This window comes from Acanthochromis polyacanthus, chromosome 19 (assembly GCF_021347895.1).
Source record: "Acanthochromis polyacanthus isolate Apoly-LR-REF ecotype Palm Island chromosome 19, KAUST_Apoly_ChrSc, whole genome shotgun sequence".
NCBI lineage: Eukaryota > Metazoa > Chordata > Actinopteri > Pomacentridae > Acanthochromis > Acanthochromis polyacanthus.
The window spans coordinates 23,037,204-23,063,157 of NC_067131.1; the positions used below are offsets into that span (position 1 = coordinate 23,037,204).

General features: G+C 41.9%; 1 protein-coding gene across 1 annotated transcript in view; it reads right to left on the reverse strand.

The window, feature by feature from the left end:
• LOC110958423 (ras-related protein Rab-26) overlaps positions 1 to 25,954 on the reverse strand; it is a 198,449-nt gene that overhangs the window by 121,893 nt on the left and 50,602 nt on the right. Inside the window, exon 3 of the mRNA XM_051939129.1 lies at positions 957 to 998. Coding sequence (XP_051795089.1) covers positions 957 to 998 — 42 coding nt within the window. The remainder of the gene's footprint in view (positions 1 to 956; positions 999 to 25,954) is intronic.

The window sequence follows — 25,954 nt, forward strand, 5'->3', positions numbered from 1 at the left end:
CTCGTTGGTTTCCACATATTTCTCTTAGCTTTACAAAAACGGTAAGATAAATCCATTATCTTATTTCTGCCCAGTGTTTGACAGTTGATCAACAAAATCATTGTCTAAATGAAGCATCAACAAGCACAAAAGAAAAACTTTTCTTTCAGAAGTCGGTGGAGAACAAAATGGAGGTAAAAGAAGAGTCAACACTGAACTTGCTTTTAGAAACATGGCTTCAAGTAAGGACTAGTGTACCCTGTGAGTGCCAAATACATTAAGAGGCAACAGCTTGTAAACAGGGTACTTAAGAGTAACTTAAGAGGGTGACAACTGTGTCTATAGCCTGCTGTCTTGCCTCCAAATGACAGGTAGAAAGCATCACTTTGACATATTCACTCTGACGCTTTTGAAATTGCAAGACTTGGCAGTGACATTTCCACTTAAACTGAATTGTTGTAATTACACCATTAAGTGGTACACTCATTTAGAAGTTTAAAAGAGCACAGATGCCTGCAAGTTTCATTAAACTCAGTTCTGAGATATCATCTAAAATGCCACGTTTGACTGATAGTGGAACATAGGTCGATTAAAGGAGAGAAAGATGAAGGTAGCTAAAGCGTGAGCATTATGTAATTGAGGTGGAAGACTCATCAGACAGTATCTAATGCCAGTTTTGAACGACGAGGATCCTTCTGCACCTCTGCCTGCCTGTGTCTCTCTCTGATAACTTCCAGGGTTGATAATCTGATGGAAAGTCCGCTATTCCCTCCAGTGTCTTCAGTCAGGCAGACCAGCAGGCTAATTGACTGATCGAGATTAACCGAGGCCTCATTAAGTCATCGTTTGTGCTTCTTCACCCTCCCACAGCAGGAAATGAAGATGTATAGGAGTTGGTGGCGATTTGCTATTAAAAAGAACTCACACATACACGTTAACAGGAAGGAAAGATTCAAAAAGATACTTTTGGCTCTTACCTGCAGTTTGACCTTCACAGCATCAATAGTCATGACTTTATTCTGGAAGAGAATAAGGGGAAAAAATGTAAACACAATAGCAAATAGAAAACAAAAATGAGAAAAGAGAAAAAAGCTCCAAAACTGATGAGGCCATGTGACACAAGTGAGTAAAAGCCACAGTTCAGAGCAAAACAAAGGCATTGGGATAAGACTAAATGATGCTTTCATGCACTGCTAAAGGGGAGAGATGTTTTCTAAAAGGAAAAAGAGTTTGGAAAGTGAATCCAGACGTGTATGCAGAGGGTGATGTATTATGGTTGGCTTTTTGTGACCACAGTTGGTGTAATAAGGGCTCGGCCTCTGCTGTGAGGCTCTCTTTTATCAATGCGATGTTGTCAGCATGCTGTGCTATCTATAGTTCTATGGCAATCCACACACACACACAAACTCACACACAAACATACACCTTTCGTAATGATGAAGCCTTTTATTTCAGGGAGTTGCATCATTTACCTACACCACGATTGTCAAGCAGTTTAGCATAGTGCACAAACACATCCACAAAATCTTTTCAATACCTCTGCTTTGTCACGTCACGAGGAAAAATAATTGGTTGTTGGTTTGGGTTTTTCGCAAAGATACCAAGTTAATGGTCACAGATTGCAGCAGCTCCAGCATTATTTTCTATTATTCTATTAGATAAGCAGACAGCAGATCTAACTTTGCCATCTATTATTACAGGGGATGTGAAAATGCTGGCAAACAAGATGGATGAACGCACAGCTTCGGTCAGGACACAGTGGGAATATCAGCCACCCTGTCTAATGTGCCTCAGGGAGATACAGGCAAAAGCGCTTCAAGGCAGCATTTCCAACTGGTGCAAAACCTGAAAAACATAACATTTTCTCTTCATTTTAAACAAATCTTTTCACCCCATTGTGAATGGGATATTCTGGCACATCATTTCCCACCAAACGCTGAGCCTTGATGATGATCCCCACGCTCTTTATGCATTTGCTCCATTCTGACAGTCATCCCATACTTGTCCCTAAGGACAAAGGAGAGTAGGCTGCTAGAATTTCTGAATGCAAATGCTAAAAGCGCACACTCTGTACACTGTGCCTTTGTTGATGAGCCCACAGAATTTAGTATTCAACGACATACTTTGAGGTCTCTGCAGAGGGGAACCTCTGAGATTTCTCCTTGTGCAGAAATAGAGTCGGATGTGTCTACGGCAGAAAATATAAATCCAACAAAAACAATTTACAAAGTAAATTATTGAGGGCCTGAAATCATTAAAAAAAACAGAAGTGGATGACTTTCAGAACTTTCTCAGCAGCTGTTAAAGCACGACAAGAGAAATAAACTCAGGAGGAAAAGTGTGAGGCCCGAATTAAGTGTGTTTATCTGCTTGTTCAAGGTCAAGAAACATGAGACTGAATGTGAACATACCTCCTGCAGATTGGAAGCCATATTTGAATAATAATAATAATAATACAGTGTAAAAGGAAACGAGTATCAGGTTTATTCAGCTGCAAATATTTCACAGATTGTTTCAAATCACAACTGCAATATAAATGGAATCTTATTCTGACAGATTCTTCCAGAGATTGGGGCAGAAACATGCTTCCCTGTAAGTATATCTTTGACCCTGATGGTGTTTGTCATGTCAAGTTTTTAAAGCCTCTCTCCATTCACTGATTAAACTCTTACAAATTTGTCTCTGTGTATCAAAGTTACATATTTAATTTATTTCCCACACCAACTCACCTACAATTCTGTTCAAAAAGTGTAAAACTACTCTTCACTGCACAAGTTGTAATATTGAGGTGATTCATCTATACTTTCAAAACAGAAACAAATTTTGAGGTTTGTTAGTGTGAAACCCTGGAAGCCCCAATCTGTGATTTTGAGACTATCATTGGTACACTCCAAGTTTAAGGTGAAAATGCACAGCCATATTGCTGACAGCTTATTTTGTTCATGCTATGTTGTTTTAGCAGCCTGTCCTCAAACAAAAAACGACCACATAGGTCGTCTGTACATGCCCGTATTACGACCCAGTGTTACGTTTTGACGTATGCGACCTCTGGCGGTTGAGTAAATATCGACACTCTGGAGTCGCAGGTGAAATGTCATCATGAAAAAACTTTTATCTAACACTATCCCTGTCCCTATCCCTAACCCTAACCTTAACCATAACCCTAAAAACGTGTTGGGAAAGTGAGAAAAAAGCCGTTTTGTGACGGAAAAGCCGTTTCGCAAATTAAATCCCGTAATGCGTTTGCTTTCCCCGTAGGGGCGCAAACGTTCATACGACCACATAGGTCGTATTCCGGTGCACGGTGCAAATGACCGATGTGGTCGTATAAATATGAGGACTTGTTGCGTTTTAGCTCATAAAAAAACAACTTATGTCAACAAGGGGGGTGGGGGACTTGATTTTCACCAGAGAGGTTCTTTTCAAGGAGAATAATATACCAGAGACTGTGTTTGAAGTTCTTAACAAGAAATTCTGTTTATTCTGGGCTCAACTACTGAACTCCAGAACTTTTCTTCCTTTTGAAAGAGACAGATAATTTTGGCTTATCCAACAGCTAACCAGATTCCACTAAGGCACTGTAGACTATTTTAAGAACAGTCTACAACAATTGCACAGTTGGTCTCATATGAGAGAGTGACATACTTTCTACTGAACAGACTTCATCAACATGTTGATGTGGCATACAACTGGCTGTAAATCTGTAAGTCATAGGTCAATGTATCGTACATTACTTTGTATATTTAGTTTTGATTGATCTCCATTTAAATAAATGGATTACTTTGTGTCCAATATCTGTGTTTAGACTTGTAATTAAAGGCTAATTGCCACAAAAAGAGTGTTTTTGGACTTATTTCTTCATAAAAAAGTTGAGAATTTGAGGAGGCACATATATCACCTTTATCACTATAACATCAATCATGACAAAAACGTAAATATATGTGAATACCTGAAATGTGACAACAAAGAAGTTTATAAGTGTAGCAACAGGTTAATGTTAGGGTTGAAGCTGCACATTCAATACATGAGTTAACAACTTTAAACCACCTGGACCATTAGAGTGTGTGACAAAGGATGACAGGACCAGGCAAGCTTAATAGACAATTAAGCCATTAGCCAATCAGAGGCCACTATGCTCTGCCGCTCCGCAGAAGAGCACTCTCTTTCCGTGTTCGTAGAAGATTCAGAAGAGAGTGTTTGTAAAGATTGTTCACATGTATATTTGGTGTATTCACTTTGCTTCTGTGTGTGTGAATTTTATAGTTTGGTGAATATGCTCTTTGTTTAAGTCCATAATGATAGTTGCTGGAACATTGTTTATGTAGTTATCCGTTGTTGCTGCAAATGGCCCGGTGGGCTATGTGATTAGATTTCTTTGGTTTGTAGAGTCATGGCAATGTAGAGTCAGAGAGTGTTGTGATACTGGATACTTATTATAAACTTCTGTCTGTTTATTTCTTGTTTGTAGACACATACTGATGCTGGCATATGTGCAACATTTGTTACATCTGTTACTTGTCTTGCATTCTAACCGATGACCCCTGGCGGCCATGACCCTATTGACAGGTGGAAATGTATACAGTCTTTGTAATCGCCAAACCAGAGTGTATATTTAAACTTTTTCTGCATATATGTTCATCTGCTTGAGGACAGAAAACTTACACACGTGGACAAAATTGTTGGTACCCCTCAGTTAAAGAAGGAAAAACCCACAATTCTCACTGAAATCACTTGAAACTCACAAAAGTAACAATAAATAAAAATTTATTGAAAATTAAATAATCAAAAACAGCCATTACTTTTGAATTGTTGATTAACATAATTATTTAAAAAAACAAACTAATGAAACAGGCCTGGACAAAAATGATGGTACCTCTATAAAAGATTGAAAACTATTTGACCAGAGTGACATGATTAACTCAGGTGTGTCATTTAATTGACATCACAGGTGTTTCCAAACTCATAATCAGTCAGTCTGCCTATTTAAAGGGAGACAAGTAGTCACCCTGCTGTTTGGTGAAAAGGTGTGTACCACACTGAACATGGACAACAGAAAGCCAAGGAGAGAATCGTCCCAGGACATCCGAAAAAAAATTATAGACAAACATCTTAAAGGTAAAGGCTATAAGACCATCTCTAAACAGCTTGAAGTTCCTGTGACAACAGTGGCTCATATTATTCAGAAGTTCAAGACCCACGGGACAGTAGCCAACCTCCCTGGACGTGGCCGCAAGAGGAAAATTGATGACAAATTGAAGAGACGGATTGTTCGAATTGTATCCAAAGAGCCCAGAGCAACCTCCAAAGAAATTAAAGGTGAACTCCAAGGCCAAGGTACATCAGTGTCAGATCGCACCATTCGTCGTTGTTTGAGCCAAAGTGGACTTCATGGGAGACGACCAAGGAGGACACCACTGCTGAAAAAAACTCATAAAAAAGCCAGACTGGAATTTGCAAAAATGCATGTTGACAAGCCACAAAGCTTCTGGGAGAATGTCCTTTGGACAGATGAGACCAAACTGGAGCTTTTTGGTAAGGCACATCAACTCTATGTTCATAGACTCAAAAACCAAGCATACGAAGAAAAGAACACTGTCCCTACGGTGAAACATGGAGGAGGCTCAGTAATGTTTTGGGGCTGCTTTGCTGCATCTGGCACAGGGTGTCTTGAAAGTGTGCAAGGTACGATGAAATCTGAAGACTATCAAGGCATTCTGGAGAGAAATGTGCTGCCAAGTGTCAGAAAGCTTGGTCTCAGTCGCAGGTCATGGGTCTTCCAACAGGACAACGATCCAAAACACACAGCCAAAAACACCCAAGAATGGCTGAGAGAAAAGCGTTGGACTATTCTAAAGTGGCCTTCTATGAGCCCAGATCTGAATCCCATTGAACATATGTGGAAGGAGCTGAAACATGCCATTTGGAGAAGACACCCATCAAACCTGAGACAACTGGAGCTGTTTGCTCATGAGGAGTGGGCCAAAATACCTGTTGACAGCTGCAGAACGCTCATTGACAAATACAGAAATTGTTTAATTGCAGTGATTGCCTCAAAAGGTTGTGCAACAAAATATTAAGTTATGGGTACCATCATTTTTGTCCAGCCCTATTTCATTAGTTTGTTTTTTAAAATAATTATGTTAATCAACAATTCAAAAGTGATGGCTGATTTTGATTATTTAATTTTCAATAAATTTTTATTTATTGTTACTTTTGTGAGTTTCAAGTGATTTCAGTGAGAATTGTGGGTTTTTCCTTCTTTAACTGAGGGGTACCAACAATTTTGTCCACGTGTGTAGTTGCATTTTATCTTCAAGTCCTGAGAGGCCCAGAGAGGCTGATAGTGCCCATTTGCTGATCCATAAATGCTCATGTACTTTTAAAGGCCGAGATAGGGACACAAGGACAAAGTGTAAACTAAGATTTTTGCTTTCAGTGGAGCGACCACCACAACAAGAAAAACATTAATACAAGAAGAAGAAGAGGGAAAAAAAACGGTCAGTTTGACCAAAGTGCTGGTTGGTCAAAATACGGCGTCAAAACCTCAGATGAAGAGCTAAAGGACACATCATTTGAGCCTCTAAAGAAACAGGATAGGAGCTGGCAGCTGAAAGGTCTGATCTGTTCCCCCAGTTTTAGTGGCAGTGAAATTGAAGTTATGATTGCTTTTCACCCATAGATGAAAAAGCCTTTTTTCATTGAGGCAGCATCTCCTGATTCTCAAGCACAGCTAACCAGAGTGGGCAGGCTGCCATGTCAGACAGCAACAAGACCTGCCAAGTAATGAAAGAGAACTGCTGAATGCAGGAGGCAGCAAGCTGTCTCGTGTGTTAAAAGCATGTCAATATACATACAGTGACTATAAAAAGTATTCACCGCCCCTTGGAAGTTTTTCTATTTTATTGCTTTGGAAAATTGAATCAAGGTAGATTAAATTTGGCTTTTTCTTTTAAAAAAAAAAAGTGACACATTTCCTCAAAGTAATTCCAATAAATTAAAAATATAAAATGTAAAATAAGTGATTGCAAGTTTTCACCCTCTTCAAGTTAGCTGATGTATCTTTTGACAACAATTACAGCATTGAGCCAGTGTGGACAGATCTCAATCACTTTTGCACATCAGGACACTGCAACTCCTCCCATTCTTCACTGCTCAAGCTGTGTCAGGCTGCACAGGGATTGTGGATGTAAGTATGAGTAGCCTCTTTCAGGTCCAACCGCAACTTTTAATAGGACTGAGGTTTGGAATCTGACTCAGTCACTTAAAACATTGAAATTGTTTTCCTTGTTTTCCTTGTTGTCTTAACTAGCCTAGCCGTGCTAGACAACCCAAGGCAACGAATTTAATTCTCTGCCAGGGTGGGTCGAGTTACCCTCCATAAGGCTTGAGGCTGGATTCTCCTAAAACTGGCCGGACCAATCACCATGAAGTGTAGAGTCAGAAGGCGGGCGTAACGAAGTGACGACAGAGGCGTGACGATTCTGACAGAAACAACCGGCGCACAATAAACAGTTATCTTTCGACTCGGCTTTGGCCACAGCCCTTAAAGATTTGAAGCTAAAATTCAACTTGAAAGATAAACAAAGGACGGCACTTAAGTGTTTCATTGAGAAGAAAGACGTATTTGGACTTATGCCGACGGGATATGGCAAATCCTTAATATACCAGTTGGCTCCGCGGCTCCGTGGCTCCGCTGGTTGGGAAGCTAACGGGACTTAGCCACAATCCGCCGGTGCTCTCGGAACTACGTCAGCCTATTCATTGCGTTGATTGGTTGTATACCTACCCAATTGCTGCAGAGGGATTTGATAGACAACCTTTTAGCCCGCCTCCCTCCCTGTCGAGCTTCCCTAGACCCTTGTGCCATCAGAAAGATGGGTGTAGCATGGCTAGGCTATGTCTTAACACCATTTGTTAAGTTTTGCCTCCATGTTTCAGGTCACTGTCTTGCTGGTGAACAAATCTTCTCCCAAGTAGCAATTCTTTTGCAGACTCCATTACATTGTTCTCCAGAATTTTCCTGTACTGCATTCATTTTACCTTCTTCCTTTACAAGCCTCCAGGGGACTGCTGCTGTGAAGCATTCCGACATTATGATGCCGTCACCACTATGCTTCGTGGTGGGGATGGTGTGTCTGTGATGATGTGCAGTATTTGGTGTCAGCCAAACATAGTTTCTATTCTAATGGCCCCAAAGTTCAAATATGTTCTCTTTAGACCAAAGAACCTTCTTCCAGTCACATTGGCTTTCCGTTTGCTACTCTCCTATAAAGCTTTGACTGTTGAATAACAGAGGAGTCATAGGTGTCTTGGTGGCCCCGTGAGCAGTCTCTTTCTGTCACTCAGTTTTTGAAAAGGTCCTGCTCTAGGTGGATTTTAGAGTGCTTAAGGGATGTACTAATCAGCTATGTGGGATTTTCCATCATATCATCAACTTGAACCTGAGCCTAAGCCAGATGGTTGTTCCTGAGCAGTGGAAAAACTCATGCCCGGTTCCTGTGCCCAAGAAGAATTGCAACACGCAGAGTAATTACTAGCCCTGACTTCACATGTTATGAAGTCACTGGAGAGGCTCATTCTCAGGCACCTCAGCACAGTTGTTGGATCATCACTGGACCCCCTGCAGTTCGCATACCAGTCCCATATTGGAGCGGAAGATGTCATCATCTTCCTGTTACATAGAGCTTATTCCCACATAGAGAAGGTAGGGAGCACTGTGAGATTCATGTTCTCTGACTTCTCCAGTGCATTCACCATCATCCTGGGGGTTAAACCGGAGTCTGTAGTGGAGGTCTCAGGGAGGAGGATGTCGAGGAAGCTGCTCAGCATCATGGACAATACCTCTCATCCCTGAAATGCATGTCACATTGACTTCCGGTCAGAACACATTCAGTCATAGACCAAGACCATCAAGGTACACCACAGAACGCCACAGGAGGTCTTTCCTACCTGTGGCAATTACGCTGTACAAGTCCTTCCCCTTCTGCAGGAGGGTTACATGATCAGTAGATGTTTATTTCATGTGCCATATTATCAGACTTTCCTAAATAGCTTACAGTTCTGTACTATCATTGCTCAAGTGCAATATCTCCAGTGCAACACATCTGTTTACTGTGCAATATATCTGCTTACTTTCAATTAACTTTTGGTGCAATATGTCTGTTTACTCCTTCCTTTCAGCTCACTTTTTGTTCATCTGTTTCTTTATATTAGTGTAAATTACATTTTCTACTTGTGCTATTTTATTTAAGTTATGTCTATTTTTAGACACTATTCCTTGTCATCCACTTAGATACTTTACACACTTTGACACTTCACACAAACACTTAGACATTTTGAAAAACCTTTTTACGGAGTAGTTTGGAGTGTTTTTTGTGCTAATGAGGTAGTTATAGCCAGACGTACTGATTCAACAGTGGACCTTTCAGATACAGTTTTCTATACTACTTCTGTATCATTTGAGCTACATTCACTGAAATCAGATGATATCCATTTTACTTCAGTTGTGTGACTTCTTGCACCAACTGGCTGCATCTGTGTTGAAAGTGAAAGTAACAAAAGGGGAATACTTTTATAGGCACGTTATGAGTGATACACATTCATCTTAAAAGAACTGAGTATCTCCTGAGTGAGTCAATATGATAAGGGAATGAGTCACATCTGACTTCAGTGAGTGGCTAACCAGTGTGTGTGTGTGTGTGTGTGTGTGTGTGTGTGTGTGTGTGTGTGTGTGTGTGTGTGTGTGTGTGTGTGTGAAAATACAGTGCTGTGAAAAAGCTTTGGCCAACAAATTTCTTCTATTTTTACCTGTTTGTCACACTTAAATATTTCAGAGCATCAAACTCATTTTAATATAAGACAAAGACACCTCAAGCGAACACAAAATACAGGTTTTAAATGATGGTTTAGTTAATTGAAAGAAAAACACCGTCCAACTCTATTTTGCCCTATTTTTTTTTTTTAAAAAGTAATTGCCCTCTTAACTACCAGTCTACCAAATGACCAAATTCATTTGGCAATTGGGTTCAATTTCACCAGCCACACTCATGCATGATTACTGACAAGGTTCTTGAATCTAGACATCACAAAATAGAACATCTCTGGCATTGTGAAGTCGCTAAAGGGTCTCAAAAAGCAGCACATGATGCCACATTCTAAAGAGATTCAAGAACAGATGTGAATCAAAGTCACTGAGATTTATCAGTCTGGAAGGTTACAAAGCCATTGCTAAGGCTCTGGGACTCCACAGAACCATAGTGAGAGAAATTATTAAGAAATGGAGAAACAGTGGTGAACCTTCCCAGGAGTGGTCAGCCTACCAATATTTCTCCAAGAGCACGTCAAAATCTAATCCAGGAGTCACAAAAGAACCCAGATGAACATCAAAAGAACTGCAAGCCTCATTTGCCTCAGTTAAGGTCCCTCTACATCAGGGGTGTCCAAACTACGGCCCGTGCGCCAACTGCGGCCCGGAGTCCATTTTTAATTGGCCCACAAGAAATTTTATAAATAGAAAAGAATATGGCCCTCACTTCAACTTTTGCCTGAGTGTATTGCACTTCTTAGTTTTAACACCAGGGGGAGCTACTGTTGATCAAGGCAGTTGCTCCACCAAAAAGGACAATCACAGAAGAAATTTACCCCAAGTTACTAAACGTGGCAGAACCAAAGAAGCGAAAAATAGAAAGTGAGTGCAGAAAATTTCAGACACGGTGGGAGAGTGAATATTTCTTCAAAGAATTCAAGGGGAAGTGTATCTGTTTGATCTCCACTGAAACTGTGGCAGTTATGAAAGAGTATAATGTACGACGTCATTATGAAACCAAACATCAGGCCTATGCATTCTACACTGGTGCTGAGCGAGAGCAGAAAGTAAAGCAAATGGTATCCTGCAGGGTCAGCATCAGTATTTTTTTCGTGCTCAAAAATTCCAGAAAAAGGCTACAAAACACAGTGGTCTGTGTTTGTTTTTGATCTTTTTACAGTTCTGTTTTTCTTTTAATAATTGCCCTTGTTTTTTCTGACTTCTGTTTTTGATCTTTTTACTGTTCTGACTTTTTTTTTAATGATTTCATAAATGTTTTCTTTTGTTTTTCTTTTAATAATCATCATCCTCTGTTCTTAATGTCTTTGTAAAGCACTTTGAATCGCCTCGTTGTTGAAATGTGCTATATAAATAAATTTGCCTTGCCTTGCCTTACAATAGCCAGCTACGACGTCGCCCAACTCATCGCAAGACATGGCAAGCCTTTTTCAGATGGAGACCTCATAAAACACTGCCTCGTTAAAGTCGCCGAAATAATGTGCCCTGAAAAAGTGCAGGACTTCAACAACGTCAGCATGTCCAGAAATACGGTTGTGCGACGCATTGAAGATTTGTCAGCCAACATTAAAACTGCAACTGTCTAATAAAGCTTGTGCTTTTGATTTTTACTCCATCGCATGCGATGAGAGCACTGATGCCACAGACACCCACACAGCTGCTAATTTTTTTGCGGGGAGTGGACGAGAACTTTGGAGTTCCAGAAGAGCTGGTCTATCTTAAGAGTCTAAAAGGCACAACAATGGATATCGATATTTTTGAAGCTGTGTCAGACTCAATTGACAAAATGGGACTTAAATGTGACAAGCTGTGTGGAGTTACAACAGACAGAATAAGCATGCATGTGCAGGTACACATGCGACAAAGCATCAATTCTGTTACTACCCTGCTTTTACGCACCACTTTCTTATATGCGTTTTTCTTGTTAACACAGAGTACACACCGCTGTGCACAGCGCACACACTGCACACGCAAAGTCAGCTGATCTCATCTGATGCAGATTTGCTCCTTGATCAGTGACATTTGTCCGGATTTTTGGCACGAGTGGCGTCGGATTACCACCGCAGCTGGATGGCCCGATTTACATACCCAGCGCAGCTGATACAAGAATAATTTACTAAAATTATATGCACTCCAAGTCCAGTTCAGTCTGTTAATGTTGATAACCGTTTCAAACAAATGTTAATAGGTGTGTTGCTAAGCCTAGTAACTTAAATAACAAGCTTGAAATTTACCTGTCCCATTTTCCCCTTTATTATTTTTTCTCTGTACTGTAAATCTTCTGTCTAAGAATAAATCTGAGGCTGCTGTTCTGAGAATGAGCTACTAAAACTTTTTCTGAATAAATCAATAAAGATCCATTTATGGAAAGCTGTGATGAAAGCAGTTTTGTCTTTAATTATATTCAACAATATAACATATTTGACCACTTTTAATTGATTTTTCTAACTTTAATAAGGCTATATACCTAATTTCTAGTAAGTGGCCCAGCCTCTCCTATATGTTTATGTATGAGGCCCTCAGTGAAAAAAGTGGACAATAAGACACTGCAAAGACACTGGTCAAAAATGGCATCATGGGAAAGTTGCAAGGTGCAAACTATCACTGACCAAAAAGAACATAAAACTTTGTCTGGCATTTGCAAAAGAAATATCTGGAAGAGCTCCAACACTTTCGAGATAACATCATGTTGACTGATGAGTCAAAGGTGGAATTTTTTTCCAAAGACATGGGTCTGTTACAACTGGTGTAAAGCCAGTACTGCATTCTACAAGAACATGATACAAACAGTGAAATATGGTGGCAGTAGTGTGATGGGTGGAAGACCTGGACGACTTGTCATAATTGATGGAGCCATGAATTCTGCTCTCTATCAGAAAATCGTCCTGGAGAATATCCACCGTACGTTCATGACCTAAAGCTTAAGCACAAATGGGTTTTGCAGCATGACATTGACTCCAAGCACACAAGCAAGTCCATTTGTGAATGGCTTAAAAAGAACAAAATCAAGGTTTTGGAGTGGTCGAGTCAAAGTCATAATTACTTTTTTACAGGTTTGATATAGGTTGTCAACAAATATTCAATAAATCATAATTTAAAAGCAGCATTTTGTGTTTTGTGGGTTATCGCTGCTTAACATTCAATCAATATAAATATTAAGTTCATGATCTGGAACATAAATTTGTGACAAATATGCAAAACAGAAGAGATTAGCAAATACTTTTTCACAGCACTGTAAGCTTATCACAAGAACAAAGAATATATTTGGTTATTCTACTTATTGCTGCATCACACGTGTCAAAGGTTACTTTGCTTTGCAATTAAATTGTCAACTTAATGCTGTGTTAGTGGGGGTTGGAAGTCTTAAGCAGTTTTCCCATTTACCAACAACATACTTTCCCTCATTCTTAATGCAATTCATCCATATTGCATGGGATACTGTGAGTTAAAGGTAGTTTACTTCACGAATGGGAAACACTTAGCAGTTCCTAAGCCTCATTTTGATTGCAGTAAAGAGTATTTATGCCTGGAAAGAGTTACTGCTCAAGGAAAGCCTCTGGAAACAAACAATGCGGTGACACAGAACAGTTTGTGCACATAGAACCTTGGGAAAAGTTTTCTAAGGCTGACTTGTGCTAGCAGAGAAATGCAGATTGTAACCTCAATTACTTATCTAACCAATTCTCAGGGCCTACTTATTTATTGCTGCACAGCAGTACACTGAAATTTACATGTACTTTTTCCCTACCAAGGGGGGTTCCATCAATCTGTCCTGGCAACAGCTGTATAAAGGATGAATTCTGGTAGGTTTCCAGGAACAAAGTATAGTTATCTGAGCAATGCATAACCTGCTCAATACATAATATTAAGACTTAAGACAACAGTAAAGTGACAAAGTACCCCACTCATTATCTGGGTGGGACCACTTCATTGAGGCAGCTAGAGAGCAAATATAAAGTATAAAGGGATCCCACAAATAAAACACTTGTCTGAGAATAATTTATACTACGAGCCAAATGTTTGGACACATCTAATCATTTAATGGTCTTTCTTTATTTTCATTACTATTTATATTATAGATTCTCACTGAAGGCATCAAAACTATGAATGAACACATCTGGAATTATGTAGTAAACAAAAAAGCGCAAAGTAAGTCAAAACATGTTTTATATTTTAGATTCTTCAAAATAGTCACCTTTGAAGACAGCTTTGCACATTTTTGGATTCTCTCGATGAGGTTCATAAGGTAGTCACCTGATACGGTTTTCACTTCACAGGTGTGCCTGTCAAGGTAATTTGTGGAATTTCTTGCTTTCTGAGTGGGGTTGGGACCATCAGTTTGACTGGTAGTGAACATGCAAAACCACATTATTCATTCCTAAGGGGTTCATTTGTAACATTAAAGCCATGTCTGGAATGTTTAAGTAACAAAAGACTACAACAAAACTAAACAAAGATTGTTGCTGTGATATGTTTCCTCAAGCCATCACAAATCTCTTTGCAGTGTTTTGGCATAAAACTTTGCACTCATGAATCTCCTTGGGGAAGACACTGAACCCCAGGTTTCTCCTAATGGCAGGTATCGACACTTCACTGCCACTGGTGTGCGAGTGTGTTTGAATGAGAAACATACGGCAAAAAGCACTCTGTAGACCCTAGATAGGCAATATATATGTGCAGTCCATTTTACATTTAAATCACTCTATGTCTGACTGGCTGCAAAAGTGAGCCCATTATAGCCATGTTTGAACATAAAAAACAGAACAGGTTGGAGGTACGAGGTCTAAGGGATGCCTAGCAATGAGCAAGATAAAATGGATTCTGTAAGCCTCAGTTGCAGCTCTTAAGGTGGCCAGAATAAAAAGCTTGGTGACATTTAGTCATGAACTCGGACTGAGGAGCAGCCAGGAGGGTCCTGCATTAGGATCTTTACTTGTACTGTGCTTCACAAAGGAGACACAGTTAGATAAGTGGATATACACCATGCAGTTTTGAAAGCAGTCTGTAAAAAGGCAAAATCTACTGTAAAACTGACCATTAGTAACCACTGGTAACCACTGGAGTGGGAGCACCTGTGCCTTTGAATTGAATAAAAGCTGAGCAGCTGGGGTTTGTACTAGCTGAAGGAACACTAATGTTTTTCTGTTGCTGTTTGTTTCCGCTTCTAGCTGAATATAGTGAACTGCAACAATCGAGGTGAGAATATGAGTGCAGGTAAGAAAATACCTAATTTTAGAGTTACTCCTCAGGTGGAGGAAGCAATATTGAAAGACTTGTACGTCAAAGGAAAGGTCACTATGAAAACCCACATTCAAGGCATCCAGCTGGTGGTTTGATATTACCAACAAAGGACCAGGAGTATTCTGCAGTGGGTAATGAATGTTGAGAACCAAATGCAGTTATTTCTGATTTATCCTAATTTGATGGAAGGAAGTGAAGGAACATCTCATGCCAGTTCTCCAATTATCTTAGAATTAGATTTGGTGATTATTAAGGACAGACTGTACTTACCAATCTCCAATTATCTTAGATTTAGATTTGGTGATTATTAAGGACAGACTGTACTTACCACCCTAGTCTTTCTTTACTTCTTATTGCAGTGCATAGCCCACTGACAACCTTAACAGCGAAACTCTGATGTACTTGATGATACCTGATCTTGCTACTACAAATCATCTTTAATTCAGTAAAATTAAACTGGGCTCATTTAGTCAGTAGTTTTACCAGTATTGATAATGAAAAAGCACAAGAACCACTGGGACAAACATCCATCCATCCATCCATTCTCTATACACCGCTTTATCCTCACTAGGGTCGCGGGGGGTGCTGGAGCCTATCCCAGCTGACTCGGGCGAAGGCCGGGGACACCCTGGACAGGTCTCCAGTCTGTCGCAGGGCTACATATACAGACAAACAATCACACTCACATGCACACCTACGGGCAATTTAGAGTAATCAATTAACCTCAGCATTTTATTTTTTTTTTGGACTGTGGGATTAAGCCGGAGTGCCCTGAGAAAACCCACGCATGCACAAGGAAAACATGCAAACTCCATGCAGAAAGATCCCAGGGGATCTTCTTGCTGCAAGACCAAAGTGCTAACCACTACTCCACTGTGCAGCCCTGGGACAAACAAACATCTTAAAATTGAAAAGGTATAATGTAGATCAAAATGTTGCAGTACTTTCAATGTTTCATTCTGATTCCACGAGTAGAAAAAATAATATTCACTTTTGCTGCATTGCACGACAATATAAAAATGCCACATGAGGTAAGATGTACAGGTGCAGTCATTCTAAATCCATTTGCTGGGACACTTCAGCTCCACCAGGTGCTATAATTATAACGCTATAGTTCACTGTTCAGCTTTCTAGGAGCAGATGTTAACAATAATTAAAAGTAACCACTTATGTCTGTATGGAGTCAGTAGAACTTTGTTGCAAAGTGCATTTTATTTGATGTTGTATTCCAAAAGCCACAACAGATACGTCTGTATTAATGTCTCATCGCTGCAAGACTAACAGGGATTGAAGCAGTAATGTGACTCACGGTGTTACTAATGTTTTTATTTTTTACTTTACTGGAGTAAAGATGTTTGCGGCACGATGTGTGGGCTGGGTGTTTACATAACTGTGAGTCCAGAACACCATCCAGCAGAATGCTTTGACTCTGATGTGAAATCTGAAAGCTGCAGCTTCCATGGAGGAAATAAATAATTAGGGATGTTTTAAACATTTTGTTTATATGTTTTTTTTAATATCAAACATTTTTTGGAGATGGAACTCTTCAGCCAAAGCTCAGAAAGGTAATGTAGAATTATTACCCAGTCGGCTCGAAAGACATAAATGCACTTTGATATTACTGTTTGTACAGTCATGAATCCATTGATCAGCATCAATCCTGAGGAGAATCACTGGTCATAAAACTAAAACAACAAGTGAAAAAAGTCTGACACTCTTCAGAGAGCTGCAGGGCGTCCAGTAATAAAAGGGTTTTCCCTACATCATTACATACCTTGACGTTTTATAAAAGAAGTAATTTAAAGGGGAACTTCAGTTTTTTTCAACCTAGGGTCTGTTTTCATATGTCATTTCATACATGTGAGTGATGGAGAAATGAATTTTCGGCATAGCTCCAGTATTTAGCCAGGCAGGCAGCTTCGCAGCTCAGCTAGCGAAAAGTATAGGGGAACTTGCCCCCTAGAGAGAAGTAAACAAAAACCGAGCTATCGCGCGATTTCGGAACGAGATTTGCTTTCTAGCATCCTGACATTTGGATACAGACCACAACAAATAGCAATCGCCAAGTAATCTGGCGGTTTTTGTTCACTTTTCATCTCTAGTATGTTGTGGGACACTTGTTGAGACTATCCGAGCCAGTCAGTGTAGGACAAAAAGCACGTTAGGACGGACTTTGACATGGGGGGGCAAGTTTGCTCCATACTTTTCGCTAGCTGAGCTGCGAAGCTGCCTGTCTGCCTAAATACTGGAGCTATGTCAAAAATTAATTTCTCCATCACTCACATGTATGAAATGACATGTGAAAACAGACCCCAGGTTGAAAAAAACGAAGTTCCCCTTTAATGTCTGTATTATGCTACTTTACGTAAGTAACTTCATGTTGTATCTCCGCTCTTGTTCAACACAGATGACCTCCAGATGTTTGAAGGAAGAACACTAATTGCCCCAAGGTTGAGAATTTCCTCAAGGAGAGCAGCTTTTGTATTGCAACCAAATGCTGCAATTTAAAACCAACCGCACAGCAGCTGTCAAGGTCAACAGGAACCTGAAATTGTGCAACAGGCAATACTGGAAATTTCCATCCTGAAGCAGTTGCTCTATTTCAATCCAGACACCTACAACATCATGAAGTGGAACAGCTTGTTCTGTTACGGGAAACATATCTATTTAATTCTTGAACTCCTTGATCAAAGCCTACAAATACATAACTGGTTAAAAGTTTCAGAACGCCTCAATTTTTCCACTTTTTTTTAACTGAAATTCAAGTAGTGCAAGTCCAATGAATAGTTTGAAATGGTACAAAGGTAAGTGGTGAACTACCAGAAGTTAAAAAAAGATAAGGCTACCCAAAACTGAAAAATGATGTACATTTCAGTATTATACAAAAAGGCCTTTTTCAGGATACAAGAAATGGGTTAACAACTTAAAGCTGTTCAACCAATGGAGGATGATCAAGCCTTGAAAGTTAGTGCTACCAAATCCTACAGATGTCCCAACATTTCTTGATTACTTACAACCCCCTCTGTCTGCATAAAAGTAGTGTTGGAACACATGGTGGCGCACCATACCCTCAAGAGTATTATTTGAACAGTACTGTGCTCTCGAAAGCAGAATAAGAAAAATAGGCTTGCCTGGGCCATGAAACACCACCACTGGACTACTGAAGAATGGAAGAAGGTATTATGGACTGATGAATCAAAAATTGAAATCTTTGGTTCATCATACAAGATTTTTGTATGCCGTCAAGTAGGTGAAAGGATGGTTCCTCAGTGTGTGACATCTAGTGTCAAACATGGAGGAGGAAGCATGATGGTCTGGGGCTATTTTGCTGGATCCAGGGTCAGTGACTTGTACAGAGTGAGAGGTACCCTGAACCAAAATGGCTACCATTACCCTCTGGTATGTGCCTAGTTGATCAGGGCCTTCATCCTAAAGCAAGATAATGACCCAAAATATAAGTCCAAGCTATGCCAGAACTACCTTAGGAAAAAAGATGGTAAGCTTGAAAACATGGAGTGGCCAGCACAGTCTCCAGACTTAAACCCCATGAAGCTGGTTTGGAGTGAACTGGACAGAAGAGTGAAAGCAAAGCAACCTACAAGTGCTACACACTTATGGGAACTTCTGCAACAGAGTTTGGAAGAACTTTCTGAAGAATATTTGCTTTACAATTGTGGAAAGAACACGATGGAAATGAAAAAAGAACAATTGTGTTCAGCTGTTATATCTATGGCTACTTTGATGAGTCAAAAGTTTAGAATACATTTTGGTTTGTAAACTTTTTTTTTCTTCATTTGTTTACTTGCTCTATACCTTCATTTCAGTGTACAATGAGACACGAATATGCATAATTTTCAATAAAAAAAACTGGAAACCACCAAGATCTTCCCATGTGAGACATGAGGCCAGGCCAGGTGTACCAGTTTACAACAGCCCTGTTAAGCCTGATGTCCACGGGAGCATTACTACTTCTATTAGATTATCAGTGCTTTCAATTATTAAACTGGTGCATGAATAAACATGTAAACCTCTTTAAATGAAAGAAATGTTGTTTCTTACAGCTTTCTTCCAACAAAATCTGAATATATTTGGCCAAAAGCAGCCATGCTGCTGTGTTTTAACTCAGTTTGTAATTACACATGCCTGACTTGAAGGAAAAACATATTTTTATGCTTCTTTCATTTCTTTGAGTGTCACTGTGCTGCTTGCCTTGTTTATTCTGTTTTCTTGTTCTATTTCTGCAGGGCTGGACCTTAAGCAGCTGCAACTAGCTTGACTGTGGATTAAAGTATCCGAACTGTGACTTTTGTTGTTCAATGAAAGACCCCTTCAGAAGACCCTTACAAAAGTGTTGTTTTTTTATGAAAAAAGTGTTTTATCTGCATTGTGGAGTTGTGACTATTCAGATGTTTCTATCACTTCAGTTATTGAATGGAGGAAAATGAGAACACTGGTTTTTCAAAAGCACACAAGAAGTGTAATTTGTTTTATCTTACGTGAACAGAAAGTGTGTATCCTCAAAACATCCTCAATAAAATGCCTGTCAACATCTCTGGACAAGGAAACTGATTCAGGGATTCTCTTAATGCACAAAGGTATCAATGATCTCATTATCATTAATAACTTAGAACCAAACCATTGTCCCCAGCTATGTCCTCCTGGTCCATCTCATGTGAATATAAAGTCCTTCTCAAACATTCATGCTTGGTCTTCCGAACACATTTGCATCCCAAGCTATCAGCTCCACTGCTGGATGAAGAGTCTATGCTCAAGACACATCTCTCTCCTCCTCACCTGCATACCACAATCAATGTTTCTGCCAACTTCCTTGCTTCCCTTCGGCAGTCTGAGTTTGCTCCTGCATTCATCAAATTCTTCCACCTCACCATCGCTGCATTTTAGACCTTTAGCTTATTTTGATAGAGTACCATGCTATCTTGTTAAATGAGCAAATCAATCAGCAATTTGCTTCGAGGTTCTATTCCAGACTAAAGCCACATGTAACAATTCCTTGCAGGCTTTCGCTGCATTGCATGTAATCCAAATGCCAAGGTGTCTCTCTATCACACCAACTGATCGAGACTGTCCGACTGCCTGCACAACACCTCTGCGTGGTGTCTCACCTCTCATCTGAATACATCCACAGTCTAATGAAAAAAACATTTTCCACTCACTTCCTGCTTACTGAAGCTGGCAAATCAACTGCCAACCACGAAGTCCCAATTACTGGGCCAGACAGCCAACTGTACACCTGTACTGGATGTCAACACCTGCATAATGATCAGCTGTCTTTTTATCATCAAGAAGACTTTCGAAGGTCAGCTGAAGAGGAAATTAATTGTGATCCAATCTAAAGCCTTTTCTGCACCAGCCATTATGCAGCTCCTTGGTTCCCGTAAGCCATTCCCATCCATGAAACACGTACTGCTCATTCAATATTCAAGAATTCATTTGCATCTCACCTAATAGTGTGAAAGTAGCTTTCAACAACATAACACTGAAAGTAAGTTAGATTGCAGTTCTGTCATATGATCTATATTTGCATGCATGCTCTGCCGCCTTTATATCATCTTTTCATCATCTTTTTAATCATGTTTATTATCAATGATTTGTCTCGATGCTGTTATTAGAGCATTGAATTGAATAGGATCATTTAAAAGGCATTCATTTCAAGCATAAAATATCTCTTTGGCTCAGCACACAGAACTGAAATCTCATTATGTTGACTTGGAAAACAGTTCGGTCTGTATTTATCAGGCGGAAGAATTATATCAACTCTCTAAATTTAGCAAATCAGTCCTATCTATGTCAATACTTAACAGAGCTTAGATGGAGATGCTATCCTGGCAGAAATTTGCACACACATTCTATGTGAAGAAAAATATTAATTAATGACACTGAGCTCACTTATTTACAGCCTACAGTTTTGGCTGGTTTGATTGCCCTCATCACTCCTCTGCAGAGAGAAGCTCTAATTTTATGCATATAGTACTGTTTATTTTCTCAGGCCAGTGTTTGTAACGAGTAACCAAGTAAACTAATTTAGGCTATATATCAGTTATGACAACATATTTTTGCAATTTATAACATACATCTGGGAGAAAACTAAGCCATGATAATTTTCAATTTGAGGCTAAGTGAGTCATAAATCTCTCTAATGTGTTGCCTTTCTCCTAGAATGTGAATATCAGCCTTACATTCTGCATTCTCCTCTCCTTCCACTCTCTCCATAGCCTAGCATGCTACACCCATGTTTCTGACGGCACAAGGGTCTAGGGAAGCTCGACAGGGAGGGAGGCGGGCTAAAAGGTTGTCTATCAAATCCCTCTGCAGCAATTGGGTAGGTATACAACCAATCAACGCAACGAATAGGCTGACGTAGTTCCGAGAGTACCGGCGGATTGTGGCTAAGTCCCATTAGCTTCCAAACCAGCGGAGCTGCGGACCCGCTGAGCCGCGGAGCCAACTGGTATATTAAGGATTTGCCATATCCCGTCGGCATAAGTCCAAATACGTCTTTTTTCTCAATGAAACACTTAAGTGCCGTCCTTTGTTTATCTTTCAAGTTGAATTTTAGCTTCAAATCTTTAAGGGCTGTCGCCAAAGCCGAGTTGAAAGATAACTGTTTATTGTGCGCTGGTTGTTTCTGTCAGAATCGTTACGCCCGCCTTCTGACTCTACACTTCATGGTGATTGGTCCGGCCAGTTTTAGGAGAATCCAGCCTCGAGCCTTATGGAGGGTAACTAGACCCTCCCTGGCAGAGAATTAAATTCTTTGCCGTGGGTTGTCTAGCGCGGCTAGGCTACTCTCTCCATGTTTCTATTTGCAACCTACACACTGAAAAAAGCAATTTTCATCAAGATTTGGACTGTGTTGTAAGGTAGGTTTGATTGGTTCTTTCACTGAATTAGCCATTTTAATGGTAGTGCTCACCTTTCTGCTGATGCACCACAAAAGTAATTCCATCCGATACTTTTTTGAAGGAACACTATCACTGCATCCTGGGCTTCACACCACGCAAGACAACTGTGACTGGTTTAAAGAAATTCAAACAAGCTGCAGAATTGTTTTCCTCTCGAGGAGCAGTGTGTCCCACAGGGATTTTCACCACACACTGGGGGAGTTTACAGCCAAGTGTGCAGCAGCCTTGATGAAAGTCAGTATCTCCAAGTCCTAAGTCATGGTTCTCCACCAGAAACCAACAGATTGGTCCCTCTGAGTTGAGGGGTAAGGAGCTGCCCCATGGGAAGGAATTTTGGGATCTTGCTCACAAGTGAGATGGACAAATAGACTGGTGAAGCCTCAGCAGTCGTGTTGGTGTTGTACCAGACCATCATAGTGGAGAGGGAGCTGAGCGGCAAGCCAAAGCTCTAAATTTACCAGTCAATCTACATTCCAACCCTCATGTATGGTAATAAGCTCTGGGTAGTGACCAAAAGAATGGGACTATGGACACAAGCATCTAAAATTGTTTTTCTCTGTACGGTTGCTGGGCTCTGCTTAGAGACAGAATGAGGAGCATAGACGAGAGTTGCTGCTTCTTTATATCAAAAAGAGCAAGCTGATGACTACAATTCTCCTAGGCCGTTTTCCATATATGTCCTAGTAGGAGGGCATGCCAGTGTATGGATTACATTTTTCATCTCACCTTGGAAATCATTGATCATCCAGGAGGAACTGGAAAACACTGCTGAAGAATGAATGAATGGTGTTGTGATGCGTCTTCAACTGAAGAAGTTTGGCTGTTTGCTTTGGTATCAACGTCATTTCCCATGCTTTGGTTTTTGTGTTTATGTTTTTGCTGTATTAGTTTAGTTTTAATGAATTAAATAAATATATTATGTGGATTTCCTCCCTGCGACCCGAGTGATGATAAAGCGGTGTATAGAGAATGGATGGATGGATGTGGATTTCCTACTTGTTAAATTCTTTAAGCCACTTTGTGACAGTGCATTGAAGAGCAATTAACAGAAAGAGTTCTTTAAAGACCCGCCGTCAAATCGCCACTTTATCGCGGTGGAGGGGTTTGAGTGTCTCGGTGATCCTAGGAGCTATGTTGTCCGGGGCATAAACCCCTGGTAGGGTCTCCCAAGGCAAACTGGTCCTGGGTGAGAGACCAGACTAAGAGCGATTCAGAAAGCCCTGACGAGAACAGAAAATGGTGAAGCCGCTACCTCGCCCGGGTTAGGGCCTTCCCCTGGAGCCAGGCCTGGGGCGGAGCTCGTAGAAGAGTGTCTGGTGGCCAAGCCTTTGGGTCCCATGGGGCTTGGTCGGGCACAGCCTGAAGAAGAAACACGGGGCCACCGCCCAGTAGGGCCACCACCTACAGGGCAGGAAGTCGGGGTCGGGTGCTATGTCCACCGGGCAGTAGGCAGGAGCGGGCGCCTAGGCGTGCTGCCCCCTGGTGGCGTTGACTAGCTCTGGGGACATGGAACGTCACCTCACTGGCGGGGAAGGAACCTGAGTTGGTGCGGGAGGTGGAGCAATACCGGCTAGATATGGTTGGGCTCACCTCCATGCACAGCAAGGGTTCTGGAACCAGAATCCTGGAGAGGGGTTGGACTCTCTCCTACTCCAGAGTTACCCAAAGTGAGAGACGCCGGGCGGGTGTGGGGATACTCACAAGCCCCTGACTGAGCACCGCTTTGTTGGAGTTTTCCCCGGAGAACGAGAGGTTCGCCTCTCTGCGACTTCGTGTTGCAGAGGGGAAAACTCTGACTGTTGTCTACGCTTATGCACCGAACAGCAGTTCAGAGTATTCAGCCTTCTTGGAGTCTCTGGGTGGTGTCCTGGAAGGGGTACCACCCGGGGATTCCATAGTTCTCCTGGGAGACTTCAACACTCACGTGGGCAACGATGGACAAACCTGGAGGGGGGTGATTGGGAGGAATGGCCTGCCTGATCTGAACCCGAGTGGTGTTTTGTTATTGGACTTCTGTGCTAGTCATAGATTGTCCATAACAAACACCATGTTCGAGCATAAGGTTGCTCATAAGTGTACTTGGTACCAGAGCACCTTAGGCCAAAGGTCGATGATCGACTTTATAGTCGTATCGTCAGACCTGCGGCCGTATGTCTTGGACACTCGGGTGAAGAGGGGTGCAGAGCTGTCAACTGATCACCACCTGGTGGTGAGTTGGATCCGATGTCGGGGAAGACTGCCAGACAGACCTGGTAAACCCAAACATGTAGTGCAGGTGAACTGGGAACGTCTGGCGGAGGACCCTGTCCGTAGGGTTTTTAACTCCCACCTCCAGAAGAGTTTCTCCTGCATCCCGGGGGAGGTTGGGGACATGGAGTCCGAGTGGTCCATGTTCAAAGCAGCCATTGCAGAAACAACTGCTAGGAGCTGTAGTCTGAAGGTCACTGGGGCCTGTCGCGGCGGCAATCCAAAGACCCGCTGGTGGACACCGGCGGTGAGGGAGGCCGTCAGGCTGAAAAAGGAGGCTTTTCGAGCCTGGTTGGCTCGGGGGTCTCCCGAAGCAGCTGACAGATACCAGCTGGCCAAAAGGGCGGCAGCTGTGGCAGTTGTGGAAGCTAAAACTCGGGTGTGGGAGGAGTTCGGGGAGGCCATGGAGAAGGACTTTCGGTCGGCCTCGGGGAAGTTCTGGCAAACCGTTCGACGCCTCAGGAAGGGGAGGCAGGGCTTCGCTTAGGCTGTGTACAGTCCGGGTGGAGAACTGTTGACCCGCACTGGGGATATCGTTGAGCGGTGGAAAGAGCACTTTGAGGAACTCCTGAACCCGGTAAACACGTCCTCTATGGAGGAGGCAGAGCCTGAAGACTCAGAGGGATCTTTGTCCATATCCGTGGCAGAGGTCGTTGAGGTAGTTAAGAAGCTCCTCGGTGGCAAGGCGCCAGGTGTGGACGAGATTCATCCTGAGATGCTGAAGGCTCTGGACATTGTTGGACTGTCTTGGTTGACACGTCTATACAATGTCGCGTGGGCATTGGGTACAGTACCTGTGAAGTGGCAGACCGGGGTGGTGGTCCCTATTTTCAAAAAGGGGGACCAGAGAGTGTCTGCCAACTACCGGGGCATCACACTTCTCAGCCTCCCCGGCAAAGTTTACTCTATGGTGCTATGGTGCTGGAAGGGAGGCTCCAACCGATAGTCGAACCTCGGATTCAGGAGGAGCAATGCGGATTTCGTCCCGGTCATGGAACAGTGAACCAGCTCTTTACCCTCGTGGAGCTGCTGAGGGGGTCATTGGAGTATGACCTGCCAGTCTAAATGTGTTTTGTGGATCTGGAGAAGGCCTATGACCGTGTCCCCCGAGGGGCTTTGTGGGAGGCACTGCGGTAGTATGGGGTCCTGGGCTCGTTGCTACGAGCTGTTTGGTCCCTGTACGACCAAAGTGAGAGCTGTGTCCGCATACTCGCCACTAAGTCAGACACGTTTCCAGTGGGTGTTGGACTCCACCAGGGCTGCCCCTTGTCTCCAATCCCGTTTGTGGTTTTCATGGACAGGATTTCAAGGCGCAGTCGTGGTGGGGAGGGTTTTCAGTTTGGGGGCCTCAGGATCGTATCTCTGCTTTTTTGCGGATGATGTGGTTTTGTTGGCATCCTCAGACCGTGACCTCCAGCATGCACTGGAGTGGTTTGCAGCCGAGTGTGAAGCAGCAGGGATGCGGATCAGCACCTCCAAGTCCGAGGCCATGATTCTCTGCTGGAAACCGGTGGATTGCTCCCTCTGGGTTGGGGGGGAGTTTCTTCCCCAAGTGAAGGAGTTCAAGTATCTCGGGATCTTGTTCACGAGTGATGGGAAAATGGAGCGAGAGATGGACAGGCGAATTGGTGTGGCGTCAGAAGTAATGCGGGCGTTGTACTGAACCATCGTGGTGAAGAGGGAGCTGAGCCATAAAGCGAAGCTGTCGATTTACCAGTCCATCTATGTTTCAACCCTCACC